This window comes from Clarias gariepinus, chromosome 19, assembly GCF_024256425.1.
Source record: "Clarias gariepinus isolate MV-2021 ecotype Netherlands chromosome 19, CGAR_prim_01v2, whole genome shotgun sequence".
NCBI classification, from domain to species: Eukaryota; Metazoa; Chordata; class Actinopteri; order Siluriformes; family Clariidae; genus Clarias; species Clarias gariepinus.
The window spans coordinates 16141500-16168218 of NC_071118.1; the positions used below are offsets into that span (position 1 = coordinate 16141500).

A 26719-nucleotide genomic window follows, 5' to 3' on the forward strand; every position below is an offset into this window, starting at 1 on the left:
GTAACAATTTCAATTATGGGGTCAAATTAACTCATGGATGAAAGATGTTAGTAAATTTGAAGGCTATAGGAGGGGTAACCAGTTAATTTTTTTAAGTTCCTAAAAAAAATCCTCCTATTTTAGTCTTTTCTATTATTTTTAATAATTATTTTTTCAACACTCCATGTTGGGTAATCAGAGAGTGAATCACTCACTCACTCATCTTCTATACCGCTTTACCCTGTATTCAGGGTCGCAGGGACCTGGAGCCTATCCCAGAAGACTTAGGGCACAAGGCAGGGTACACCCTGGACAGGGTTCTAATCCACCGCAGGACACACACACATACTCACACACACTCATTCATAGCCTACGCGCAATTTGGGAACACCAATTAGCCTAATCTGCATATCTTTGGACTGTGGGAGGAAACCGGAGTACCCGAAGGAAACCCACCAAGCACGGGGAGAACATGCAAACTCCATGCACACAAAGATGGGAATCGAGCCTGGCCGAGAATCGAACCCGGACCCTGGAGGTGCAAGGCGACAGTGCTAACCACTACACCACCGTACGTGAATCACGGACAACAATTCAAAAAAGTAGATGGGATAAAGATTACGTTTTGTCTTAAGCCAAACTCCAGTGCATTAAAATTCACATATACCACTTCAGCGCTGTTATTTCACCTGTACAAAATGTTAACTAATACCAGTAAAAAGATTCAGTTTATCTTTTCTATTTAATATCTATTACTGCAGGTGTTTGAGCAAGTAGCTTATTCTAAAGTAGTTTATTAAATCCAGAACATAACCATTCATAACAGCACTTTCATTTAACATTTTCATTTTACTTACGGTGCAGGTTAAACATCAAGCAAAAACGTAAGGAGTGGCAAAGTTTCATTAAATTCTGTCCAGCTAGTTTTGCATGATGCTGCAACAAAATCTGGAGAGACTTGTTTTGGGTCATTACTTATCATTGAAAGATTGAGTTCTGATCACAGGACAAAACCTTTCTTTTATTAAAATTATGAGGTAACATATTTGTATATATTATTTATATACAAATATACAATTTAGCGCATAACACTGGGCTCTCTGTTCGGGTATTTTACACACCCTCACCTCTGACTGCTGCGGATATGTTTGCTCTAACGGCCTGTGTTTTATCTCATAGTGGTGCTTTACATTGCTGCTTGTTTCAGAACATATTAGACAAACTGGTTTTAAATGTCTCGCAGGAATAATAAACATACATTAAACTATCTATACATCTTTAATAATTTAGTCCACTTTCCTTTTTTTGGAGTAAGCCATGCTGTGTCATACTTTTGTTTTAGATTTTGGCGACTTGTAAGTGCAATACCGTCGTTTCTGTGTCTTCCGCATACTCTGTCTATACACTGTAAACTGTAGGCAGAGTGGTCTATAGTGAAAACGATCTTATAGCTACTGAAACACCGGAACAGACTGCAGAGCGTCTGCAGCAACGAGGCATATGACTAACAGAAATGAAGGCTGCCGAATCATTGAAGCATTATGAGGAGCGGCAGCGAGTTCACCACACAGACTTCTTTTGCAGGTAACGGTGGCATGCAGTGGTCCTGCACATGGGCGAAGCCACGAGTAACCTCCAGTAAAAAAGCAAATGTCTAGGAAAGTATCAAAATATATTTAGTCTAGTCCAGTGTGTCTAAACATTTAGATTAGTAGCATATACACCATAAAAATGATTATGGCTTTCGTAGCTTTTACATATTCAGAAAATCTCGACTATACTACAACACATTAAGTTTATTAGTTGTCGAATTTGACAGAAATTTCCCAGTTCTGTTTTGCTATTTTTACTTAAATGAAAATTTCTGCTTTGTCACCAACTTGTTTTGACCAATAATGGAGTGCCTGGGAGGCCAGAGTTTGATGGTATCTACTAGTAAAATGCTGTGATAAGTGCATTAGTGTAGCAGGGTATTATATAGATAAATAAAAAAAGCATTTAGTCTCATAACTGTGTTCTGTTATTCTGTACGTCATTAGTCAAAAGTCCCAGTTTAATTTGAACTTGATTTCAATCTACGAGAGAAAAATGTGATGAAGAAAGAGGAACTTTGTCATATACAATGAGGGCAAATAAGTATTCAGATACTTTAGCTTTTGCTATATTGTCACAACCATATTTAGTATTTTTGTATTAAGTCACACACTAAAATTCCATTCAATCCTCTTTAGTTTTGATTAAAGTACACAAGCGCCAGTTCATGTGTAAAAAAGATTTTTTAGCTTCCAAAACCACTCTTTGACAATTTTAGTTCTGGAATATGTCCAGGCCATAAGGGAAGAAAAACTCCATTGATGTGACAACCTGGTCATTCAGATCATCAGCTGATTTCATTTTATTGCCATATAATGTTGCTGAGCCTAGCATAGACCCGACCATCTGACGCAACCCCAGATCATAACACTGCCTCCAGAAGCTCACATAGTGCAGTGCTCACCATGAAATTCAGGTGCATCATTTCCCTTTTTACCTTGCAGCACCCATACCTCTGGAGCAGGGTAAATCTGAACTTATCAGACCACATGATCTTTTTTCAATGCTCCACAGTCCATTCTATATGCTATCTAGCAAATTGAAGCCTTTTCTCTGATGGCTGTTTAATCTCAGTCCCTTCAGTTCTCTTCGCACTGTGCGTGTGGAAATACTAAAAATATTAAACACTGAAAATATTAAACACAGCCGTGAGTTCTCCTGTTTTGCTTTATTGATTTAATTTCATCAAACATTTAAGTGATGTCTGATCATAAGTATTCATATTTTTTTTATCAACCACATTTTTTCCTTGATGGTTCACCACTATCTTTTCACGTTTAAATAAAGCACTTGACAGTTCTGCAGTGTCGCTGCAGTAATCCTTTGGAAGGCTGTTAACTATTTGCTTAAATAAACCCATGTAATAACTTTTTTAGGTCAGGCATTGTATTTATTATAAAATATTCATATATTCTATATACAAGCTATAAACCATAGGATTAATATTAGTTACATTTTTTTACTATAATTATCAGAATGGTTTGTTGAACTCAAAATACCCAGTCTTGTTAATATGACCTCATTTTTTCACTTTGTCCCAAGTGTATTCCAGCTACCACATCTAAATAAAACATATCTGATCTTTTTTTTATTCGGACAGACTGCATGACTTTTTTCCAAGTGTAGGGACTGAGGAAAGCAAACTTGGTAAGGGACAATATAATAGTCCCATTGCATCAGTGCTAGGGCAGCGAGTCAAGTTCACAACTATTGATTTATTGTGTTATGTGGGAATTTAGGCTAAAGATTGCTGTGTCATGCTGACAATGACAGTCACGAAGTCAGCAAACTAGCCTGACTAGAAAAATGTCAGGATTGAACAAAGAGGTGGTGTGCGACAGAGGTCAGAAGTTATAAAACATAGCCATTCAGAGGGGTTTGTGGTTATCTGGATCATTTGGCTATCAGGGTAAAAATCGAAATAAAAAATAAATACCCCACTAAGGAAATACTGCTGTATCTAATGTTTATTTGTGATATTAAAATCAATAATAGCATTAGATTATCATGGATACAAGCAAAATTGTGGTACCAACTCCGGGCTGATACAATGCAGAGACATAATTACGGAGAATACAAAATCAGAAAGAAACAGAGGCACAATAGCACAAGTAGACACATGTTCAAAATTGATCACAACTGATTTTAAGCCTACTTCATATCTGTACATTAACAATGTGCAAAAAAAGAGTTCTTTTTCCAAGCAGTTGTGCCTCTTAAAATGAAAGAAACAAAATGTGAGAAAGAAAACATAATCCAGCACAACACTGAAACATAAATAGAACAACTGTTAAGATATTGTATTTGACCAGGCATATATGTGAACTACAAATATAGACATTGCTAATAGGATCAAGTAACTGTTAGTTTCAGTAGGATACACTGCAGAAAAAAAAAAAGTTTCTGCTTTAGAATCACCAAGAGATCTAGAACAGAGCAGTTAGCAATGAAATACAGCCTTCCTACTGTGGGGAGAGAAAAAAAAGAAAAGAAGATTTTACACTTGGGGAGTACACACACAGTACTAGCTACTTAAAGATCCCATGCTAATTTAGTAATCTAGTAGAATACCATACAACATCAGAAGCATTACAACAAGGTTATGAACTGTGTTGTTTTTCCAAATAGGTGACAATTCCTTTAATTGAAAATTGATGTATGAATTTTAAAAACAAGCGAAACCTTTTTGTGGTGTTTTTTTTTTTTTTTTTTGCAAACCACGCACTGAAGGTCAATCATTACGAAGAACAATAGAACTTTGGCAAAGTTTGGAAGGAGATGTAAATCATTGCCGTATGATGTGTGAGTGTGGTTCTCAGAAAAATAACACAGGGGTCTGTTGTTATTATCAGGTTGTGTGGTCGTCTTCTGAATGTGTTCAGGGTGAAGTCGAGAAAATTGGGGCCAACAGTCCAGGTGACCCTACTAGCGCTCCAACGTCCTCCTCAAAGTAAAAAACAAACAAACAAACAAACAAACAAAGAGAGCTACCACCGCTACATTTACACGCCCCTCTCCCACCCAACTGCAGGTTCTGTCCATGCCCATCACAGTCATCCTTTAATGAGGACCTTGGCACGGGTGTTCGCAGTGGATCCAGGTGATGTCAAACTGACCACTGTCCAGCACACAGTTTCTTGCAAGGGGGAAGAAAAAGTTCATAAGCCTGACAACAGATGCCAAGTCACAGCTCTCATGCCACTGAGGATGTTCAAGTATGTATTTTCAGAAAATTCAGCACCAATGGGCGGTGAGACGGGACTCCTACCCAAAGTCCATGTTTTGTTTTGCACAAACAAAGAACTTCCTTACCTCCAAAAAGCATGGAGGGAAGCCATGCAGTTATGGAGAGAAGATTGTGGACTTCTCAATGGAGACGGTCAGGTACAGGGAAAACAAGCTGTCGGCATCTTGCACAAGTGGAACATCAACATACACTCTTACTGCCCTCTTACCCGCTAAAACAGGATTTCCGCTAGGGTTACGTCAAACAATGCAAATGTGTCATTGATTTGTATTTGGAAAACTGGAATTTCTGTTTGTTGGAGAGTTGAATGGTAAAGATCATCTTTGCTGATCCATGTAGAACACCATTCCAGTCAAGTCCCTCATGGGAGGAATCAAAGGAACAGTAGAACCAGAAGAATTAAGAGGCACAGTTATCTTGAACATCGGTGAAAGGACACAATGCTTACAATGTCTTTTCAGGGCAGATCTACCAGGCTCCTTCGAGGGCTCCTAAGAAAGTCTTTAGCCTACAACAGGTCTGCTAAATGTATTTCAGCAAGACCTTATTTATCATTCCGGAATTATTTTAGCCAGATATCACTGTTAGAAAGCCGAGGTGGAAAAAAAAATTACAGGATGTGCAACGTCAAATAAAAAAAAAATTAAACGTTCAGAATTTTGCATTCACTCACTGATTTGCAAAAAAAAAAAAAAAAAAAAAAAAGAAAGTGTACATTTTTAAAGAAATCTACATCATGAATGCAGCACTCTTTGGATAGTCTCGTGACCAGAATGTTCCACAAGTCAAAATGTACAAGCTTAACTTATTGAATTGACTTCACTGAAGGAAGACTACATTCAACTTTACATGAAAACTGTCTGAGGCAAAGCAGCAACAGCTCTCATTCGGCAGAAAGCTCAACACAATAAAAAAAAAATGTAAAAAAAAAATTATTTACTTGGCATAACGGGCTAAAGTCTTGTTTTCTTATAAAACCTCAGTAAATCAAGTTTAGATATTTCTTTTGTCTGAATAAGGCACCTGATTCTGCAGGCATCATATTTATATAGAAGAATTTTGTAATTTGTAGTTAAATCAAGTGCAATGATGGTCTTTTTCAGTTTTGAGTGTTTGTAACCACAAAAGCAACTGGAGCGCCACTGTATTTCATCTACGTCAAAGTCCATGCGGCATCTGTAATACACCCCCTTGTGCTCATCGTTTAAGGTCAGTGACTTGATCAGTGTGTATGCTCTCTACTCATATTGTCCTCAACACAGGCTCAGTAGATGGTTGATTACTCTGTACTGTATGAAGTGAAGGAAGTCAGCAAGCGCAATTTTCATACTTTGTCATCACGTTCTAATGACAATCAGAGATATTTTTGAAGAGGTACAACAAAAGAACATTAATAAGCATAGTTAAGCTTGAGGAATGCCAATCTACAGCACTCTTAAAGCAAAGGTGTTTAAGCAGAATCTCATCTAATCTGACTTCTGTGAAACAATTTTTCGATTTTTAATTAGTGATAAAATTAAAAGCAGAAATGCATGGTAAAGGTTCATTACATGACAAACAAAGAGACAAAACAACATAACGGACAACCATTCAATAGGTTAAATACACTAGAATGGGCATGTTTATTTAGCAACAGTAAGACAGACTGCCTTCCATAAAATTTTTGTCAAATGCGCTAAACCATTTAGAATCTTATTATAGTAACTTATGGCCACCATAAGGAACAACTTTTGGACTTAACCTGAACATTATTAGTTACAATTTCTTAGTACTTAAAAAAAAAAAAAAAAAAAAACGCAAACATTACTGGGAAAAGCTGAAAACTTAAGCAATGTCCCATTTTACTACAAAGACATAGAAAATGCACCATTTAGAGCAATGTATTTTACATGCTCAGGACACATATTTACACACACACAATTTTTTTTAATTAAAATAAAAACACCAACAAAAAAAAAGGCATGCCAAAATGCAAACATCTCTCTTTTCAAATGCGTACTGTAGCCATTTTGGAAAATGATGCAAGAAATGTTTCAGTAACTTTCTACTGGGATCCAACTGGCCGTTCTTTATACAAATACAGTGGCAAATACTTGAACAATAAAAAATATATATAATTTAGTTTTGAGTGGGCTCACACACAAATCAGACAAAGTAAGGAATGGTTACTGATGTGCTGTACAATTTTACAAAATGATTAAGCAGCTTCAACCCAAACATTCATTTTCATTTTTCTTAATATAGTGCAGACAACAAGAAGAAGCAAACAATTTGGATTTGATAGATAGCTTACTCGTTTTAAGATTGCAATCCAGTAATAAGGAAGTTGAAATGGTGATTGAGACTTAGGATAATATGCAAATACCAATACATCAAAGAAAATAAACAAGTTGCTGGTTGGATCGTAGATTCTATTTTGAGAAAGCAGTATCGTTGGAGTATGAAGCAAATACAATAAAGGAACACATGCAAAATAAATGTTATGTACTCCACTAAACAACTGGTATTTTAAATATATTGCAGCTTAAGAGTGTGTATTATAAAATAATGATCAGTAAAAGTTCAGATTTTCAGAAGATTAATCAGGTTTGCAGCAGAGGCCCCTTATTAACTTTAACTTAAACTATATGTAAAATTCACATGATGCTATTGATCTTTTCATGCTTTAATTTAAAAACCAAACAAACAACAACAAAAAAAATTTACTGGCTTTGAATAACCATTTCCTTAACTGTTCGAATGCCACAGAGTCTCCGGGTTAAACACTTAAACTCACAATGTCACGTCAAACGCAAGAAACAAGTAAGACAAACACAGATACGTTCCCACTACAGCAGGCCACTGACTTATAAACATGCACCTCCACCTTAAACCCCCATGCTCATTGTGACTTGCCAAGTGTTTTTCTGTTGTGTGCAGGTTTTTTTTTTTTTCGATTTTTTTTTTTCTTTTTAATTACAAATTGGTCATAAGTATTAAGAGCCAACGCCAGGCTAAGAAGCTTTAATTCAAGATGGCACGACGAAGGCTGGGATAAGTTGTCATAGCAACAAAGCTTGTAAAGCCTTGCCTTCTATCAAGAATGGATGGGTGTTTGGAAAGGCAAAAAGGATGTTATCTGATTAATTCCCTATGGCAAAGAGATTTGCCTTACAGTACAGCGATATAGTTTTTTTTTTCTTTTTTTTTCTGAGCCACTAATAAGAAGCAGACGCTTCCTCAAACACCTCAGATTTCCTCCATTAAGTACAAATTACTTAAAAAATTATTGAGAACAATGTTCACCTCTGGTAATGTCCAGAGAAAACATGTCAATACTGTACATCGACCTGAAGAAGAACACAAAGAAGAATTTGCACTTTTCCATAGGAAATGTCTACTAAAGGCAAATGGAGTTTGTGACGCTTGACTTCTTGTCGTCACACAGGGGCCTGTCCTCTCGAGACTTTACTGTCAACCTGTCCTGGTTAAGATGGTAAAAGTCAAGTACTCACTGCAGCATTCAAACAAGGCCGGTTTAGCAGCAGAGATGGAAGGAAAAGAATGCTTTTTTTCCTTTTTTTTTCTTTTTTTGTCTAGACAAAGTGCTTTAGTTATTTTACATGTAATATAGTACGTTTGTATATACACAAGATAAATATAGAAGATATATCTCATTTCTACGTATAAAGAGAACACTGCAAATTACAATAGCCACTAACATGAATGGTATATACAAAATCTACTATGCTGCCAAACGAACATAACAGGACAAAAATAGAGAGAACAACTATAAGGTACTACTGTGTAAGAAAATCTTTAGCTTAAATATAATAGGGGGTTGTAGAGGAAAATATTCTCCCTTCTTTAATTGAATCAAAAATAATAGCTTCACAAACAAACCAAAGACAAACCAAAACTATCAATCAAGTTCTGCATTGGGAAGTGCAGTAGCTTTTCACACTGGACAAGTATGAAGGTGCAGCAGCTAGCCATCACGGTGCAGCTATAAAGCTCTCTCTCTTTCTCAGAATGCTTTCCAGCATTTAAAGCACTCATTTAGGTACAGACTAGGAAGAGCCTATGACTGGGTCCATGTTGGAAATATTTTTGAGCATGATGTGCTGATGATAAATTCATCCTTTTCCAAAAGGGATTATAGATATGCTCATAGAACATTAAACAAACAAACAAAAAAAAAAAAAACAACATCAAGGTAACCATTACAAAAATACAGAGAATAAGTCTTTTGTTTCTTAGTTTTCAGATTACTCGCTGAATATAAAGCTATAGAAATGCATCATGCTTATTAACATATCTGTTGAAAAGGTACCATTTTATCAATACATATACAAGTTGGCGTAGTTATGAGTTCTGGACTATACACGACATAGGCAAAAATAATCCTTTGCTGCATGATTATTCTCCTCCATAAATGTAAAGGAAATTAATAAAAGACATTTTGGTACTCTGATAATGTCATACGTATGTACTTACAAAAGCATCTTCAGCTCTACAGATGTAAAAGCATATTAATGGACAAAATTGCAATGGTGGGAAACTGAACTGCTTAATCCTAGTACAAAGGTTTCCAAAGCAACACTTCAACTTGAGAGCTGAAGAACAGCACAAGAGCTCTAGGAGGATGCGAATGAATGCTTCTTTCTGTAGATAATTGGACCCAAGCAAATTTCACAGTTCGTTGAAAATCCCTGACCCTACAACTTTTTTTTTTCCTACATTCAATACGGTGTCAGGTTAGCTGTGCAAAACCTTACTTAAACTGGCTAGTTGCCAATTTACGTTGCATGTGTCTTTGGTACAAAACAAAACAATCAGAATATAGTGTGCAAATCTCTCTTTTTTTTGTATTTAATATATGAATAGTTGTCTTAAAATAAACCCCCCAAAACACATACACACTCACGAGCACACACATCCATTCTCCACTTAAATGAAGTACCAAAATAGAGAGAGGAAAGAAATATTTGTCAAAGCCATCGTACTTTACCTAGCACAGACTCTGTGGCATAATTCAACATTTTTTCATGTTCCTACGTTCATCTTTATCGAGCTGAAATACATTACAAACTTGCAAGTCTGACTTGCCTCACTCCACTTCTTGTCCGTGAAACATGCTTCACTTGCTTTCAAGTGAGATTCGTTATCGTCTCAACATCTACAAGGCACAATGAATCTTACTTTTAATAAGTACAAATATGAACAAGACCGAGTTGGTGAGTCAACTTTTGAGCTCCTTCGATGCAAATTCAGAAAACGTCCAGGATCATTTGATGTGCGGGAACTTTGATTGAAGTGGGGTGGAGTCACAAGTACAAATAATAGTTCTTCCCAGTTAAAGAAGGACATTTAATTAGACCATCTGCTCCAGTCAGTCAATAATCTGTCTCTAGTCACCCTGAAACCACCGAGATATAAGGAACAGAACATTTAAGCCCAGTCCTATCCTAATGGTCATGCTGTACCCCTGTCCTAAATTTATATGCCTACCGTCAATCTGTAAGTTGGTACCCAATAAAGGTAGTTGATTAGCATGTTTCTGTGATTGCATTGGCTTTATAAGAGTTGGCATATAAATGTGTAACTTCATTTCTGCAAATGCAACAACACTAGAATACAAAAGCAGAGGTTTAATGTTGAAAATCTTACATCACCAGTTGACCAGGTGATTTAGTTGATCTCTCTAAAACGTCTTTTTCTATCCAGGCGTTTTAATGAATGATCAGAATGTAACTGTGTTCCCTAAAGAGAACACCTCTGCTTTCTGAATCCAGTAAAGGGGCATTTGCTGGACATAAGGAAAAAAATGGCTACAACAGGAACCAGTTATGTCTTCATCTCTAAAAGGACATTACAATTCCAGGAGGTATCTTAGAAATTGGCTTTTGAATTTTGCAAAATGGTGGCTTGCAGATGGAGGTTTTTTTTTTTTTTTTTTTTTTAACCAACCACATGCAGACGTAGGAAGGAAAGAGACTACTGAGTGCAGAGATTTCTGTAGGTGCGTGGAAGGTGAACATATACATACGTATGCACAGACGGACAGGTGTTCGTATGCATGTATCCACATTAAGCATTTTGAGCATCTCCTGTTGACATGAGCATGCAGAGTGTCGGGCCGTTACAGTGTGAGACAGGAATGGCGCGGATGGCTTCGAGTGTGCTTCCAAATACTATATGTATGCCTCTACACTTTAAGAGTGGGCACACGCAGTCCCACTAGACCTCCAGTGGGGTCACCTTTGCCTGTATTCTCAAGGATCTGATTCACAAAGTCTGAAGTCTGGCCAGCTACTGGTGACTGCACTGCACAAGGGGGAAGGAAGGAAAGAAAAGAACAGAACCAAGGCATTATTTAGGTCTTTAAGTTCTCCAGTCTTTAGTGTGATTTATTAACTATGGGTTTGCATTAATGGTCTCAATGCTGTCAATGTCAACCAAAATGCCTTCAACATTCTATTTCTTACCTAGTGTCTCCTCTATGAGCTTGTCAAGCTTCTCTGCCATGCTTGTCCCATTGTTATTCGAGTTATCCTGAACTCGGTTCACAATCTCCTCTTTGATGGTGTTAATTACAAACAGCAATCGATCTGCAGATAAAATGCATACCTAATATTATAAACACTACACATAATGAGGTGGCCTAGTTCCAGATAGGTAATGATGGCCATTAAAAAACGTAGGATAGAAGCTTTTTACTTGAAGAACTGAAATATTTTATCCCAGATGTTAACAACCTCAGGCATTTATTTTTTGTCTAGTGTAGCTTTCAAACTGCCGTACCATATTCAGTGCCAAGACCCCACAGCTTGACCTTGTTGGCTTCATACTGAGCTTTTTTCTTTAGTCTGCAGGCCCTGGAAGAAGAAAACAATGCACAGGTTTACTTGAGAGATGATATTAGCAATTCTGAATCTGATGCTGTTTTTAAGTAATTTTCATCTATACCAGCATGAGGAAATGCAGTGCTCATTTATGTTGCTCGAACTGCTGTACATTGCAGGTCGTTAGTTGACATTTTTACTTTGTGCTGATGTACATGAACTGGACTGATTTTTTTTTAAAGCAAACAAAGATTATTATTATTTTTTTATTCTAGGCAGGGCATTTCAAAATCCGGACTCCATTCTGGATCCGGACCCAACGGCACGTCAATCCAGATCTAGCCCACAACTCAAATTAGTTAGTTTTGTAGACTATTTGGAGATCGTTATGGCAGTCCTAGCCCAAGATAAATGCAAAACATAGTAGTTTCCATGTTTGACATGTCAGTTCTGTCAGTGTACATTATGTCTTCAATGCAAAGAAGATCTCACGATCCAAATATACGTAAAAAGTAAAAATCAGTGTCTCCGTCTAGCGACCACACCTTCTTCTACATCAGCTTATAATTTTTGTTACATATACAGGCAATTTAATTAACATTTAAGACATAGCTCAAGCCAATTCTATTGCACTTTCCAGGAAAAATATAAAAAATTGAGCATAGATATTTTATTTTTTAAATTTGGTAAAAATATAAAGGTGCATCACTTTGGTATTTAAACAATTAACAAGCTGAATTTAAATCTCTTTAAATAGTTGATATATAGAAGTAATGTACAATATTTAAAAAAAATAATGAATGGCTGTGTTGATATCAGAACAAAACAAATCTTAATAAGAGTCCAAAGATTACAAGAATAGCATTTTTATGCCTTCATACAATTTCCTTAACCTAGACTTTGCATATTTTGCAAAGAAGTGTTGATTCCATGGCATCTACTATGTAAATCCAAAATGGAGAGAAAGGAAAACAGAAGTGCTAAATACAGTGGCTTGAAGAAAAGCTTACCTGGATGCCAATTTGTTTTTCTCCTTTCGAGACCGAGGACGAGCAGTCAGAGGCAGCTCACTAACAGGGGTCAGGTCACTAATCACCTTGTTAAGCTTGCGCAACTCATTTCCAATCTGAAGCAGCTTCCGTGGGTTAGGGGTGAGATCCTCTACGTCTGTCCGTCGTGACTTCTTTAGTGTGTATTTGCCTGAGAACGCAAAACTGAAGATTATGTATATAATATGGTTGTAATGCAATGCCACTGTATCTTTATTTGGATTTGAGCAGGAAGTGGTCATGGCCTAAACTGGTAGGTTTGTTTATTTAAATGTGCATTCTATCTCTATGCCTCCAGGAACTGGGAAACTAACAGGGCTACTGTTACATGAAGTGATTTTTTTTTATTCAAAAAAGCATAAACAGCCAGCAGAAGAACAACGGCTTCTTCAACATCAGAATCAGCTCAATCTGACTGATTAAGCAATTTTTTCTATTTTTGGATTGAAATTAGTTTTTGGTTTTGTTATGTTACAGAACGGTCACTGCAATGGAAGAGTGCACCCCTGCTGCTAATCACAATCGGGTTATTTAAGCAGCACTACAGTTTATGACCCATGAAGGACGAATTTTCAAATCTGACCAGTCAGAAGATGTGCATTATTTCTATACAACAGACGGACTGGACAGAATTTTCAGGTATAGTTGAGAATAGGAACTTACATCTCTCTCAAACATTCCACAGCATTTAATCTAACTATAGAGCGTTAAAATGTGCAAGATGTCCTTCACACTATAATCCTTAGTAAATGTATGTATTGTAAATTGTAAGAGGGTAGCAGCATGGCTGTGTTTAGCTGCAGCACCCCAACTCCTCCACATCTTCAACACTACAACGCCACCCGTGCATTATTTTGAAATAACAGCTATGTCTGTCGTGTGGTGCAATGTGAATTTTTCTCTAATCATCTCACCATGATGCAGGCCATTCTTTTGATACATGTTGCTAGGAAGGGTGTCTCTGTCCCACTCCGAAGGTTTTAGCATACGTTCTTGCTTAGATGGAGTAAGCTGCTCACTGTATTCCCAGAAGTATCGGCGCTTGCCCCTCTTTCTGGAAATTCCAGCTGTCAGGCCTTTAACGTCCTCTACGATGTCAGTGTCACATCCTGCTCAAAAGAATGTTCAGATCGATAAAACAATTTAAAACACAAAAAGCTAAATTAACAAATGCTTAATATTTATTTAAGGAATAAAAAAAAGTTGAAAAGTGTAAAAAGAAAAAAAAAAAACACTAGGCCAGAAAAAGTCATCATACAACATGCTAAATTAATAACCAGTAATTAGCTTGTTGTGAACCATAAGCCCAACATTGAAAACAGTAAATGTCTACCAAGGTGCTTCAGTAAGATTGTCCATATGGTGATGTGTACCTGGTTCAGAGAACGCATCGCTGATGTCATCATCCTTGTCTCCCTCATAGTCATCATCTTCTTCCTCCTCTTCCTCTTCATTTTCTGAAAGCTCGTGCTCGCTGCCAAATCCTTCATCATGGTCTTCATCATCCAAGTCCACCCCCTCCACCTCCTCCTCTTCCTCTTCCTCCTCTCCCTCTTCATCTTCCTCATCTTCGTCTTCCTCCATGTCAGTGGGAGCTTTACCTGCGAGCCTGGCCCTGGTCAGGAACAGTGAGTAGTTGTGCTCTTCCTCTTTCTTCTTCTCGGCTGCAGCAGTGGCGTCAGCTCCAAGAGCACTCACGGTGAGCAAGGTTTCACTGCTGCCCGCCACAGGGAAGTTTATTTTCTGTGGTTTTCCTCTTGACAAACCCAACTCTGGAGTAGAGCCGCAGGGAGCTTCTCGTTTACTAGTTTCCACTCTTTTCTCACCAACCGGTGGAATCAGAGAAGATGGAGTGCTAATAGTGGCTGTTTGGGCATTATTGATCAAAGAGGCACTTGACTCATGCTCTTTGATAATTTGGGAGCTGGCAGACACATTGATCTGCTGAGCGCAACCCTCTAAAAAGGTCTTGCGTGGTACGCTAATGCGAACTTTGGCTTTGCGTACATAATCTGTGTTCTCTGGCTGTGGAGATGCAACCCTGCTAGGCCCTTGCATCTGGGCCTTTGCCATAGTCTCAGTGCTTGAGGCCACTGGCCATGTGGCTTTCTGGGAACCTTCAGCGTAATCCGGCAGTGTACTGTGGTTGGAGGAGGTGCCAGTGACAGAAGCGGTGGTTTTGCCCATTTTCTTGCCTATAGCAGTTGGAGGGAACACAGTCTGCTTTTGGCCTCCCAATGAATCTGGAAGGTATAAATTGTCACACACTGGCTGAGAGTCCTCACTGTTGAGCTGGGCCAAGGTGGGTGTACGGCCTATGACTTCCTCATCTTGGTAAGGGCTGGAGAAATCATCCAAGCCCAAGAAATCAACCTCCTTAGTGCCCCAGATATCACAGCTAGTGAGGCGAGTGTACTTGGTCAGGTCTTCCCAATAGGTGTCCCATTGTTCAAAGTTGGAGCTGTAGGTCACGTCATTGTCTATTAGATCTGGAAGATTTTCCATATTGTCAAACTCCTTACAGTCCTCGACTTCAAACACCTCTCTTCCAGGGCTCTGGCGACAAGTCATATCTCTGTCCTAAAACAAGGATACAATATCAACAAGAAGTAATGAAACAAAATCTTCAGAGTGCTTCAAAGCGATTCAGAAACTCTGCATAATCTCACCAATTCATAAATGAAGTCTGGTTCAGAGCTGTTGGCTAACAGGTCAGTGCTGGTCAGTGCCTGGTCAGCAAAAGTGTAGTTTTGAAAGGCATCCCCAAAGGGAGGATCCATTCCACTGACACTAGGCTGCATGACAAATGAAAACAAATACTGCTAAATTATCAATTCAAGCACAGAAAAAAGGCTGATACTGGTCTTTAATAAAGAGACATCTCAAAAATAGGTATAAACAATATCACCTTGGGATCAGTAATTTTAAATATAAAAAAGACTTTTGTTCTTTGTTGCACATTGTTGACAAAATTAAAAGGAAAGAAAGTATGGGAATTTTTTACTGCATAACATTTCTTAATACAGCTAACATGTTACATAATAAGCCTTACCTGAGGCATTGCCGAGAAAAGATCCCTGGTTCCTTGGTGGAAACTTTTCTGCCACCTCTCTTCCCACAATTCCCTTGTTTTTATGTCAGTCTCTGGCAGAAAAATCGATGTGACAACAAAATCGTTCTTTAATAATAATGCCTTAGCCACACATTCGGGTATGGCTGTGGTTTTCTCCTCTATTCTCTGCAGATAAGAAAAAAGTAAAAAGGGCATTAACAAATGATTAAAACATATTGATATAATATCAAATGGAATACGTTATCGCCATGTGTGAAAGACTTCTGTACGACAGTGTATAAGGATCTGCAGCACGTAAACAAGTTGTCCTTAAATGAAACGTCATTTCCAAACTGCAACAAACTGAATCTACAAGCGGCTGTCACAAACGGCTGTTTGTGAAAATAGAACGAGCCATAACAGCATCAATTAAAAGAGCTGTGCTTTGTAAACACAAACAGCAACAGGAGACAGGAAGAAGTGGAATTTCTCTGTGCATGATACTGAATGTCTTGCCATGGTCAAAAAAAGTTAGAGGCCCTGTGAAAAAGGCGATTCAGCTCCATGGAAGAAACGATAGCAGTCCTGAAGCCAGATTGGAAAAGGCGAGAGAGCAAGAGCGATGTGCGCTGGGGCTATTTTTAAACAACCTCTGCAGCACCCTTACACCACTGTCTACAGATAGTCATAAACAGAGAAACCCGAACAGCCTAACGCCCTTTGCATAACAAATCGAGTGAAATATGCGTGAGAAAGCCAGGGCTGTATTGGCCAGCTGCAAGATGGAGGCAAAACAGCCTTCATCGTTTGTTACATGACATCATTTCCTCCTGGTTTAGTGAACATGTCAAAGGACCGTCTTATTACCCTTTAGTTCTCACAAGCCATCAAGCTTGTACACAAACCACAGAAAAAGACAAAGAGGAAATACAACAAAATGCAGTTTTCCTTTTAGTGCTCGACTCCATTCTTATTCTCTTTCAGCAGACAAGACAGAAATATTTGCATCCAAAACTTTCCATAACACAATGGCTGCAGAGCTACAGTCTGACTTTACACTGTTGTCATAATCCCAGCTTCCGGTGAAGTCTGGGAGAACTTCAACAGGAAAGACACTTGGCTTCCCTATGCAACTGATGCATTCACCTGTTGTGGAGACTCATATACAAATTTTCAGCTAGGAATGATGGTCAGGTTTAGCAGATCAAAGTATTTTCACTTTGTTAAACTGATTTAAACAAATAATTCCGTGGCTTGAAAAAGAAATGCTGGACAAAAAGAAAGAGAGACCTTGTACTTCCTTTTTGTAAAGCTCAAGTTATATACGGGTAAAATCAGGACAATAGTGATGCTGTGCATTGTTCTAGCTAGCTAGCGGTTTCTCCAAGCATCATAAGCAACACCAAATTAGGCTAGTTTCGTTTATAACAGTTAGCCAGCTACTTATTTGATTGGTTGAACAAAATTCCAAGACCAACTATCACCTATGGAAGTGCTGGAATGTTTCACTGTGTGCATAACTCCGCTTATCTGTGCTCACCACCATGTTCACCACTTCCCAGTTCGCAACCGTTAACACAGTACTGATAGTGACATCAGCAAACATATACAAGGAAGAAATACAACTACTGGCTTAAAAGATGAAACTTTGTCAGATGAAGATGAAAAAGAAGGACTAAGGACAGTTTTATTGGAAACACCAACAGGAATATACAAACTATCACTTGGTCATTTACTCAATATTCAGTTTTTTGTTTATAACTCAATAATTTATAACTCAGCTTTTGTTTATGTGTATTAAGTATAACCAATGATATTTACCATGAGTGCACAATTCTACCCAACACTGCATATAAACTTGCATCTTACTCTGCATCCATCATTAGGCACATCATATACTAAAGGCTTTCTACCCAGTGAAACACGACGTGAGCAAATCGACCTGAATCTGACAGAATTTATACAAGTCTGGTGATTTTAAAAATAACTTAGGCGGGCGGTCTGGAAGTCCTGCCCCTTCCCCTGACAACTCAGATCTGCACTAGATTTGCGGGAGAGCCCTCGCTTTCTGTCACGGTAAATGGAGAATGTTTGGAGTGCATTAATGTGAAATAAAATCTATAAGTTTGTTTGACTTAGCTTATATTAAACCAGAATAAAAGCAGTATCAGTTAATGTAATGTCCAATGTGCTTTTAAGTACAGAATAATTACATAACGTGATTGAGCTACTGGATCTGGATGTTTAAAACGTGTATAAGGATTTTCTTAATATTTACGAACAGGGAACCATCTATATGGCATTAGCCTAAACTAGGACATGAATTTAGGGTGTGCTGTGTTATGGGGTGAGCGATATACCGGTAGACACGATTAACCCGGTAGAAATTTTTCAACCGATAGAGATTTTGGTCTATCGTCTTAATCGTGATTGAGATCACGTGACGTTGCACGTTATGTAACCACGCAATACACATTCACTTCTATGAGAAGCCAAACACATCTAAAGTGGGCAGACCAAATATCTGCGCGACTATCTGGATAGCGCAGAGATGATCTGGTTTACTCGCGCAGCCCGGTGGATCTCACAGACTCTGATAGAAATAGACCACGCTGACCATCAAATTACATTTTACCCCGCTGGGATGCACAAGTACAAACCAGGCATGGCAAGGCATAAACAATATTTATCAGTCCTGACATTTTAAATAAATCGTTTTTAAATAAAAAAAAATAAAAAAAAACGCGATCCACCGGGCTGCGTGAATAAACCAGATCATCCCTGCGCTATCCAGATAGTCGCTCTGCGCTGTCCACTGGGCTGCGCAGATATTTGGCCCAATCGGGTGCCACGGTTTCGTCCCACTTTTTATGTGTTTGGCTTCACATACACCTCGACAATGGAAGAAGAGTGAGTTTGCTGACATGTGACGAAACCAACAACGAGGAGATTGTAAAGAAAAAAGGTGCATCGTCTGTGGTGTGAAATTGGTTTGGGTATAAGAAAAGTGATATGAATAAGACGAGCGTGATTTGCAAGGTATGCAAGTGCACTGTTTTAGCAAGCGGTGGAAACACGTCAAACCTTTTCTATCATCTGAAATCCAAGCATCCAAACGAATATGGCCAATATAAAAAAGCGGCAAACCTCAGCAATTCACAGTTTAAATTAAATTACATTATGTAAAACAGTTTCTTTGTGTTTGAATTTTTATTTATGCATTTTCAGATACAAATTGCTATATTGTGATATACATCATTATCGAGGTAGAAAATTGCTTCTACCGTGATAGAAGATTATGGTTATATCGCCCACCCCTACAGTGTTACATAACATAACATAATATTTTTTCTGATTAGATCATCAACCTTTAACACTGATATCAACAGCTTTGTGCTCTTTGGCATGTCTCGACCCTTTGTTTACTCTTCAGGTCTCCAGAAAGACATTAGTTTTAATCCAATTTAGTTTTATTTGTATTGTCTGATTAGCACTACATTATATCTTATGTTATGGCATAACAAAAAATCTGATGTAGCAGCAGTGTACAATTTAAAGGTGAGATTATCCACTAGAGCACTAAAGGGTGAATTCTACAACGCAAGGATAAACACAAGGATGAGGTTTCACTTAAGAACATGAATTTGCGACTACAAAAGGAACAACTTGCATTAATTAGACACCTGAAGATAGGACAGGTGTACTCTTTAACTAAGCAGCTTAGGGTAACCCGTGCCCACTTTAACATCAGATTCCTATTTTTAGTTGAAAAACCCTGCCCATTCTCATCTGACCTCACTCATCACACTTTTGTTTACTGCTCGCTGTAAAATCTAAAATTGTGGTATGTGGAAATTTCTAGATCTGTATTCACTAATTTTGAAATAAACACATCTGTTACCACCATCCATGCCACAGTCACACTCACTTACTTACTCACTCATCAGCTATACTGCTTTATCCTGTATTCAGGTTCTGAGGGCCTAGAGCCTATCCCTTGAGACTTGGGGCACAAGATGGGGTACACCTTGAACAGGGAGCGAATCCATTGCAGAGCGCACACACATACACACTCACACACTACAAGTAATTTGGGAACACCAACTAGCCTAATCTGCAGGTCTCTGGACTGTGGGAGAAAACTGGAGAACCCGGAGGAAACCCACCAAGGATGGGGAGAACATGCCAAGAGAGTAGGGCCGGCAACTGAACCTAGTCCCTGGAGGTGAAAGGCGAAAGTGCTAACCACCACGCCACAGTCAAACTCCCTAACAAACAGCTCTTTACCACTAGCTCCACGATTTGCTTTGTGCTGCAGTCACATAACTAACTGAAAACCTACATAAATAAGCAGAGATGGAGATGTTCCTATTAAAAAGGCTGTGTGTATAACAAAACAATAGCTGTGCTTTAGAACATAATAAAAATAAACATGGCTAAGCTTTGACTGGTGTGACTCTGGGTGGCATGAATGAAGTGAGAGATGTTACTTCTTCTGCTGTGGTGCTCTGCAGGAAGAGATCAGTACCTGTCAGCACTGTAATTTACTCAGATGCTTAAGTACAGCGGACCTTAAAGGTTTGAGGCAATCTTCCAGTTCCTGCTTTTGCTATTTATTTTTAAGCTGATAAACTAGTAGTAATATGTTTGTTATACCTCATAATATAAATAGTATTTTATAACAAAAACCTGCTTTATTATGAAGCCTATTTAATATATTGTGTTATATGCAGACTTAAAGAATTGAGAGACTGAAATGATATGCTGTACAGTTAAACTCCTAATAGATATTCATTTAACTTAACATCTCACTGTTTTTTAAATTACATTTACTAATTAAATATTAGTGCTTGCAGTCTACTGGTTTGTGGGAGGAAAACAAATGTCCTTATAAATTTAAATGCTATAAACACATCTGTTTGGGATGAAATATGTTAAGTTGCATAGCTGGCCCGAGAATGATCGGATCATCAACATTTAAATCCACTAGGCCAGACCTTTGTCATGTCTCTGCAGCAAGCATTCGATGGCAAGATCTGAAGAATCTTAAGAATGGGGATGTTATGATCAAATCAGCACCATTCTCCCTGAATGTACTGACTTGCTGTGTCTAATCTTGTAGGCATCAAAACGTAGCAGTTATAACGTAGGTCATGTTAGCTGTGATGAGCAGGTACATTTCATCTTAATATTTTAACCTTGGATCTCAATGTGTCTTTGTACCCACTAGACGCACAGCAATGTCTTGTTTATGTTTCATCAGAACTTTTCTGACAGCAGTTAAGAGACTATAGTTGCACATTTAACAGCGAGGTGGGTGATGAGCAACAGGGAGTAAACTGTAATGTGACATTGTGAAGATGTGCAGTGTAAGTAGACAGGACACCAGTTACAACTACCAGTGCAATATGGAGCCTAAGCTAACTCATGCCTGCTCAGGGAGTCTGAACACTGTAGCCTCATCTTTGTCAAATCTACAATTTGTGTCGCAAAGTAAGAGACACATTTTATAATCAATTAATTCTGTGTGAAACCCAGCGTGGCTGTCTCGCTGCTGCTCCTCTTCCAGCATGCTGCCGCCCACGCTATGTTTACAGGAGAAAATGTTGACCTACAAAACCTCAAACGCTGCCACAACTATCTCTGCGAAATAAAGCCACGAAACACTCGCTTCCGAGCACTGCACTACACTGCACTGCACTACACTAGAGTAACTAGAGTTCCTGCTCCTTTAAATCCAGTCGAGGGAACGCGTCTGACTCTGACCTACTCCACAACGCTGAATTCAACATGGGGCCCCTTTCGAAAACAAACGTCAACCAAACCTCTAGCGCACTGCGCCAACGCCCACGCGTTCCAGCGCTCTCATTGGCTCGACACGCGCTTCGGCCCGCCTCCTGCGCGTAACTGATCAGTCCGTCCAAACGTCAATCACACGAGACCGTAAATATCCTTCACCTATAAAGTGTGGTTGAGAATGCCGAGCAACAAACAACACTCAAGGCCTTCCCCGCGTTACGTAAATAAGTGGATTATACATATATTTCATTTTTATCATCACGTCCTTTATTATGAAGACGCTCCTCACTAATTATTTCCATGCTTGTGGTGAAAAAAACAAAACAATTTTCCATGACGCGGAACAAAGTCATTTTTGCAAAAAAATTATTAAAACATAATTACCATGCATGCAATTTTCTAGCATGCAAACCTCTTTTTGAACAGCTGTATTATAAAATGAAAAAGGGATAGAGAAGAGCAACTTCCAAAGCCTGTGTCACTTGGTGTTGTGCTGTAGGGGGGCGTGTACCCAGACTAGTCTGCAATAGACTACTCACCCTTAAAATATTCCCATTCTTCATATAGAACAAAAAATACGAGCAATCTACTGTAAGTAAACCCAGCCAACAATCTACAGTGTAATAACATATTACGATAATACTGATCATTTATTTCTCTCATCAACCTGTAGTCATATTGCTAACCCAAATGTATTTGAGCATGTCAATATTTTATTTAAAATATATTTAAATATATCTTCTTCCTTATTAATGCAGACCAAGCTACAGATTGTTGATATCAGACATCCTGAAGCAAAACTCGTTTACAGTTAAGCATTTACTTTGGTCATGTGGAAAATTTTTATAACTTTATCTGCGAGTATAAAGACTGAAACATGGCAGATGAGTATGCACAACACACCTAACCAACCATCTGCCCCGCAGCATTCAGCAACATTAACCTTGACAGCACAGCAAAAAAAAAAGACCTTCTAGAACAAGTCAGCGATAATCATGATAGTGACAGCAAAAGCGAGCCATCACCAGACTTCTCCAGTAGCGCAAACTGCAAAAAGAGATCCTAATAAGAGTAGTAAACTGATACACCAAGCACACACAAAAATATCCCAAATCAGAAGAATATTGAAGGAGAGTAGAGTATTATTGCGGAACTGAAACTTGCTGTGCTGCTTTTAACTATGGCCTCCGTCCCTCCCACTCTCAGTTAGCAGCAGCAGCTAGCCCCTTATCACAACTTAGCTTCCGAGCTAACAGCAGGAGACAATGTTTGTATTCATTTTTAACGAGCACTTCGACGGTGTCTGCGACTTCAACTGCGGATAAAAGATGTACTCACCTGTAACTAGGCTTTACAGGTGTCAGAGAAACTCTTCACGCTTCGGGGAGGGTCGTGTGTACGAGAACTTAAATGAAATTTCCTTACAAATCCACGCTGTCTTCTTTCTCTCTGGTTTGTTTTGTTTATCTTCTTCCTGACGGGTTCCTGGAAAGCGCGTGACTCCCTCGCCACGTGGTTACGTCTCGACCAATCAGAAGGCGCCTTTGCGATTGACTCAAAACTAGACCTCCCGAGCCATTTAAACCCCTTTTCCAGAGCATTGTCACAAAATGAAAATGAAAATAATGACAATCAAGTCTATGAATGACGGTATTCACTGATTCTGCTTTTTACTGAAGGTTTGCATTTCCTTTACAGCAATAAAATAAGATAAGATAAGATAAACCTTTATTAGTCCCACAAGTGGGAAATTTGTTAAACTTTCTGTTGTGTTAAAGCATGGCTTGCACTATATTTCACTATAATTGAAATAAATGTAATTTCTGGAATCTACAGTAAATGATAGTTCTCTTAGAGAGCAAATTGTATTAAATAACGAATTAAAGCGCAGCAGACAAGTAATTACATTCATACTCTTTATAAGTTTCGTGATAGAAGTTCAGTGCATAGAATTTCTTCCGGCTTACGTGCATACACATCTTTCTTTTCTTACAATCACATTACCCATCAACACTTAAACATGACTGTGGTGTCTTGAGCGATTTGATCATGAGAAAATAAACAAATGCAAGATTCCACGAGTGGGCGCTGCCAGAGTTTCCACTGGGCCGGTCTGCAGCACACCGCAGTGCACTGAGTACTTGGATCTGCCCATGGGCCTGGGCTATGTGCCAAACCCTCCAATAAATAGCAGCATCTATTACTCCCAAGAAGGAAACAAAACTTAAAAGCCACCACAATGGGGCTTTGTCAAGCATGAGCTCACAAAATTACCAGGTAGCCAATTAGGTGAGATATAAAGAACAATATTTCAGAGAGTATTCATACAGCACTTTTTGAACCATATTTTAACAGATCAAACATTTTCAATAAACTTCAATGTAAAAATAATATTCTGGTTTTACAATAAGCTCATCGAATCTAAAGAATGTTACTGGTTTTGAATTTGCACCAAGGTGTGCCAACATCTGGGGCCAGTGGTGCCAGAGGTACTGTACTGTACTGGTGTTGTTGCTTAATGTTGGTTCATTCACCCAGTGCATTCAACTGAGCTAGGATGGGTATCAACCAGCTATAAAGAAACCAAAACAATGATGTCAAAAGGAGGAATACACAATAAGGCTTTTATTTACTCTTCTGCCAAACCCCACATTTTTGGAATTCTGGTGGAGTGAGTGATTTTATTTCACAGTTACCTGTTTAGACCAACACACAGATGAAAGGGCATACTATAGTCATTAATAGCCTTTGCCAAAGAAATAATCTTGATTATTTCGCTAAAGGACTTGGCCTAAAAGAAAAGAAGACTTTATCGTTAAATCATGCTAGAAATTGCTAGAGGAAAAAAATGCACCAGAAAAAAAAAATTGTATGATGCATGCCTTAAATCCAATATTCCAAATATAGGTCACGGGCCATCCTTTAAACAGGATTGCGTTACATAAACATGCGCATCATAAAAATATCTATGTACTCGCAGAACAGGTTATTGAATTAGCTGAGCATTAAAATCACATTCCATTTAGCATGCTCCTATGTATAGACATTCATTCTCAAAATTCTAGAGATTTCTATTCATCAAGCACTGTCTGCTTCTCTGTGTACAAAAAAATGGTTCCCCAGATCCAGTTCTAAACTGTGATTCTGGTGCTGAACAGTCCCAGAACTACTGTGTTGCTATAAATTGCATGGCTTGCAGCTGTATTCATCTAATTAGAGGAACACAATGGTACAGTGACACAAAGAAATGGCCTCAATGGTTTATGAATGGGTTGCTATGTAAATACATTCCACAAACGATCTATAAAAATGGATAAGGGCAGTACTGTTTGCTTCTGTTGTTTCCTGGATTCAACAGGCAGACTGTTTTCTTTCTGCAAGAATATCTTTCTTTATGTGAAGCCTAACTTATCCACTGTGACACGAAATTAATGATAGCATCTGGCAGAACAGACTGTTGAACAACAGAGTAGGAAACAGCATCATGGCATTAAATTCAGAGATCTGTCAAGATCCAGGGGGTATGACATCTTCATTGGTATGTCAATCTGTGAGCACTAATCTCTGCAGTTTATAAGGGATTGTGAGTTTTTACCCCAGCACTGTCAGAAAACCATTGCTGAAGCAAGACATGTAAATCTCAAATGCTAAGCTTTTTGTTTAGATTAGATTCTACCCAACTTCTTACAGCGTCTGCCAAAAGAATTAATGTAGATCTACGACAGAAGATTTTAAGCTATCTTCAGCGGTTATAAAAGAAGTTCTGAGTCTTAAGCTGACAGTGTGTTTATCTGAAAACTTGGATCTGAAGTTAAAGGTCTTTTACTTTATCCTCTTGAGAAACACACTGGTTCTCACAGCAGGGCTGGACAAAAGGCTTTTCTGTTTCTCCACCAGTTTTGGCAGAGATGACAGTAAAGAGCACAAGAAATGCAGAGTCGAATACAATAGACTGTAGCGCCATCTCTGGCTGAACAGGAAGGTTACATGTGATATGTAAAAATACTAGGAATTGCTTTTAATTATGTAGATAAATAAAATGTTGGAAACCATAACATATTGTGTTGCTGATCAGAGTTTAAAAATAAACTGCATGATTACATAAAAAGGGGTATATGTGCAACCGATTACAGTTAACACCAACATGGTTATGATAACAATAGAGGAAAAATACAAAAGAGTTTGGTCATTTAGGCTGCAGTAGTAGATATGTGAATGAACGTTAAGAATGATTTTACATCCCTAAGACATCTACACATTTACACTGCCTGGCCAAAACAGTAGCTCTTTCAGAAGGGTCAAATTATTGACATGCATTAAGCAAAGAAAACATTAAAGCTCAGTAGCTCAGTGGTTAAGGCATTGGACTATGGTTCGGAAGATCCCAGGTTCAAACCCCACAACCACCAAGTTGCCACTGTTGGGCCCTTGAGCAAGGTCCTTAACCCTCAACTGCTCAGATGTGTAATGAGATAAAAATGGAAGTCGCTCTGGATAGGAGCGTCTGCCAAATGCCTAAATGTAAACTGGTCGTAATTGAGCAGGCCATTTGATGAAGTTGCATGGTTTAAAATCATCAGTAGAAACCAATGCAATGAAAGTAAAAGCATGTGCACACACACAATGTGACAAGAACTCACAGGATTGAGACTAAACAGCTATGTGGCCATGGGATGCACATGAAGCGATGCAGCCATCATGCATTGAGTGCAATGCAAACCTCTGGAGGCAGTGTTATGATCTGGGGTTACTTCAATTAGTCTGGTCTAGGCTTTGCAATGTTATGTGGCAATAAAATCAAGTCAGCTGCAGACCTCAATGTACTGAATGACCAGGTTATCCACTCAGTTGTGGTTTTTCTTTCTTCATGGCGCAGGCATATCCCAAAACTCAAATTGTGAAAAAATGGTTGTGGGAGCATGAGGAATAATTTTATACACAAACTGGTCAAAGTGTGTGCTGTAATCAAAGCTAAAGATGGTCGAATAAAATATTAACGTGTGCCTTTTTTGACCAGTCAGTGAGTATAAGACGTGAACTAGTCCAATTGATCCTTGAAATAAGAAAATAATCAGGAAGTCTCTTTTATCAAGATAGGTTTATGGTCACTAAGGACTCTTTATGGTCCTTTAAGTTCTAACAAATATTAAATAAAGGATGTGTTACAAAATGTGCC

General features: G+C 38.4%; 1 protein-coding gene across 2 annotated transcripts; it reads right to left on the reverse strand.

The window, feature by feature from the left end:
* Positions 1-3525: 3525 nt before the first annotated feature.
* Positions 3526-23007, reverse strand: crebrf (creb3 regulatory factor). Of its 2 annotated transcripts, none has more exons than XM_053478225.1 (9): positions 22882-23007; positions 15745-15930; positions 15362-15487; positions 14066-15272; positions 13607-13801; positions 12654-12843; positions 11603-11676; positions 11287-11409; positions 3526-11120 (listed from the first exon to the last, which is right to left on the reverse strand). In XM_053478225.1, exons 2-9 carry the CDS (start codon positions 15751-15753, stop codon positions 11074-11076), a joined length of 1971 nt encoding a protein of 656 aa, XP_053334200.1. In that variant the 5' UTR covers positions 15754-15930; positions 22882-23007; the 3' UTR covers positions 3526-11073. The 2 variants fall into 2 exon arrangements, with proteins under 2 accessions (XP_053334200.1, XP_053334199.1); XM_053478224.1 differs by having other exon boundaries at positions 3526-11125.
* Between the last annotated feature and the right edge of the window lie 3712 nt (positions 23008-26719).

What these genes read in the sequence shown, in the direction of transcription:
- crebrf (XM_053478224.1), bottom strand. An exon ending in CAGACTTCATTTATGAATTG is followed by an intron (nt 15,273 to 15,361) that starts GTGAGATTATGC and finishes TCCTTGTTTTAG; the next exon opens with GACAGAGATATGACTTGTCG. An exon ending in CGATGCGTTCTCTGAACCAG is followed by an intron (nt 13,802 to 14,065) that starts GTACACATCACC and finishes TCTTTTGAGCAG; the next exon opens with GATGTGACACTGACATCGTA.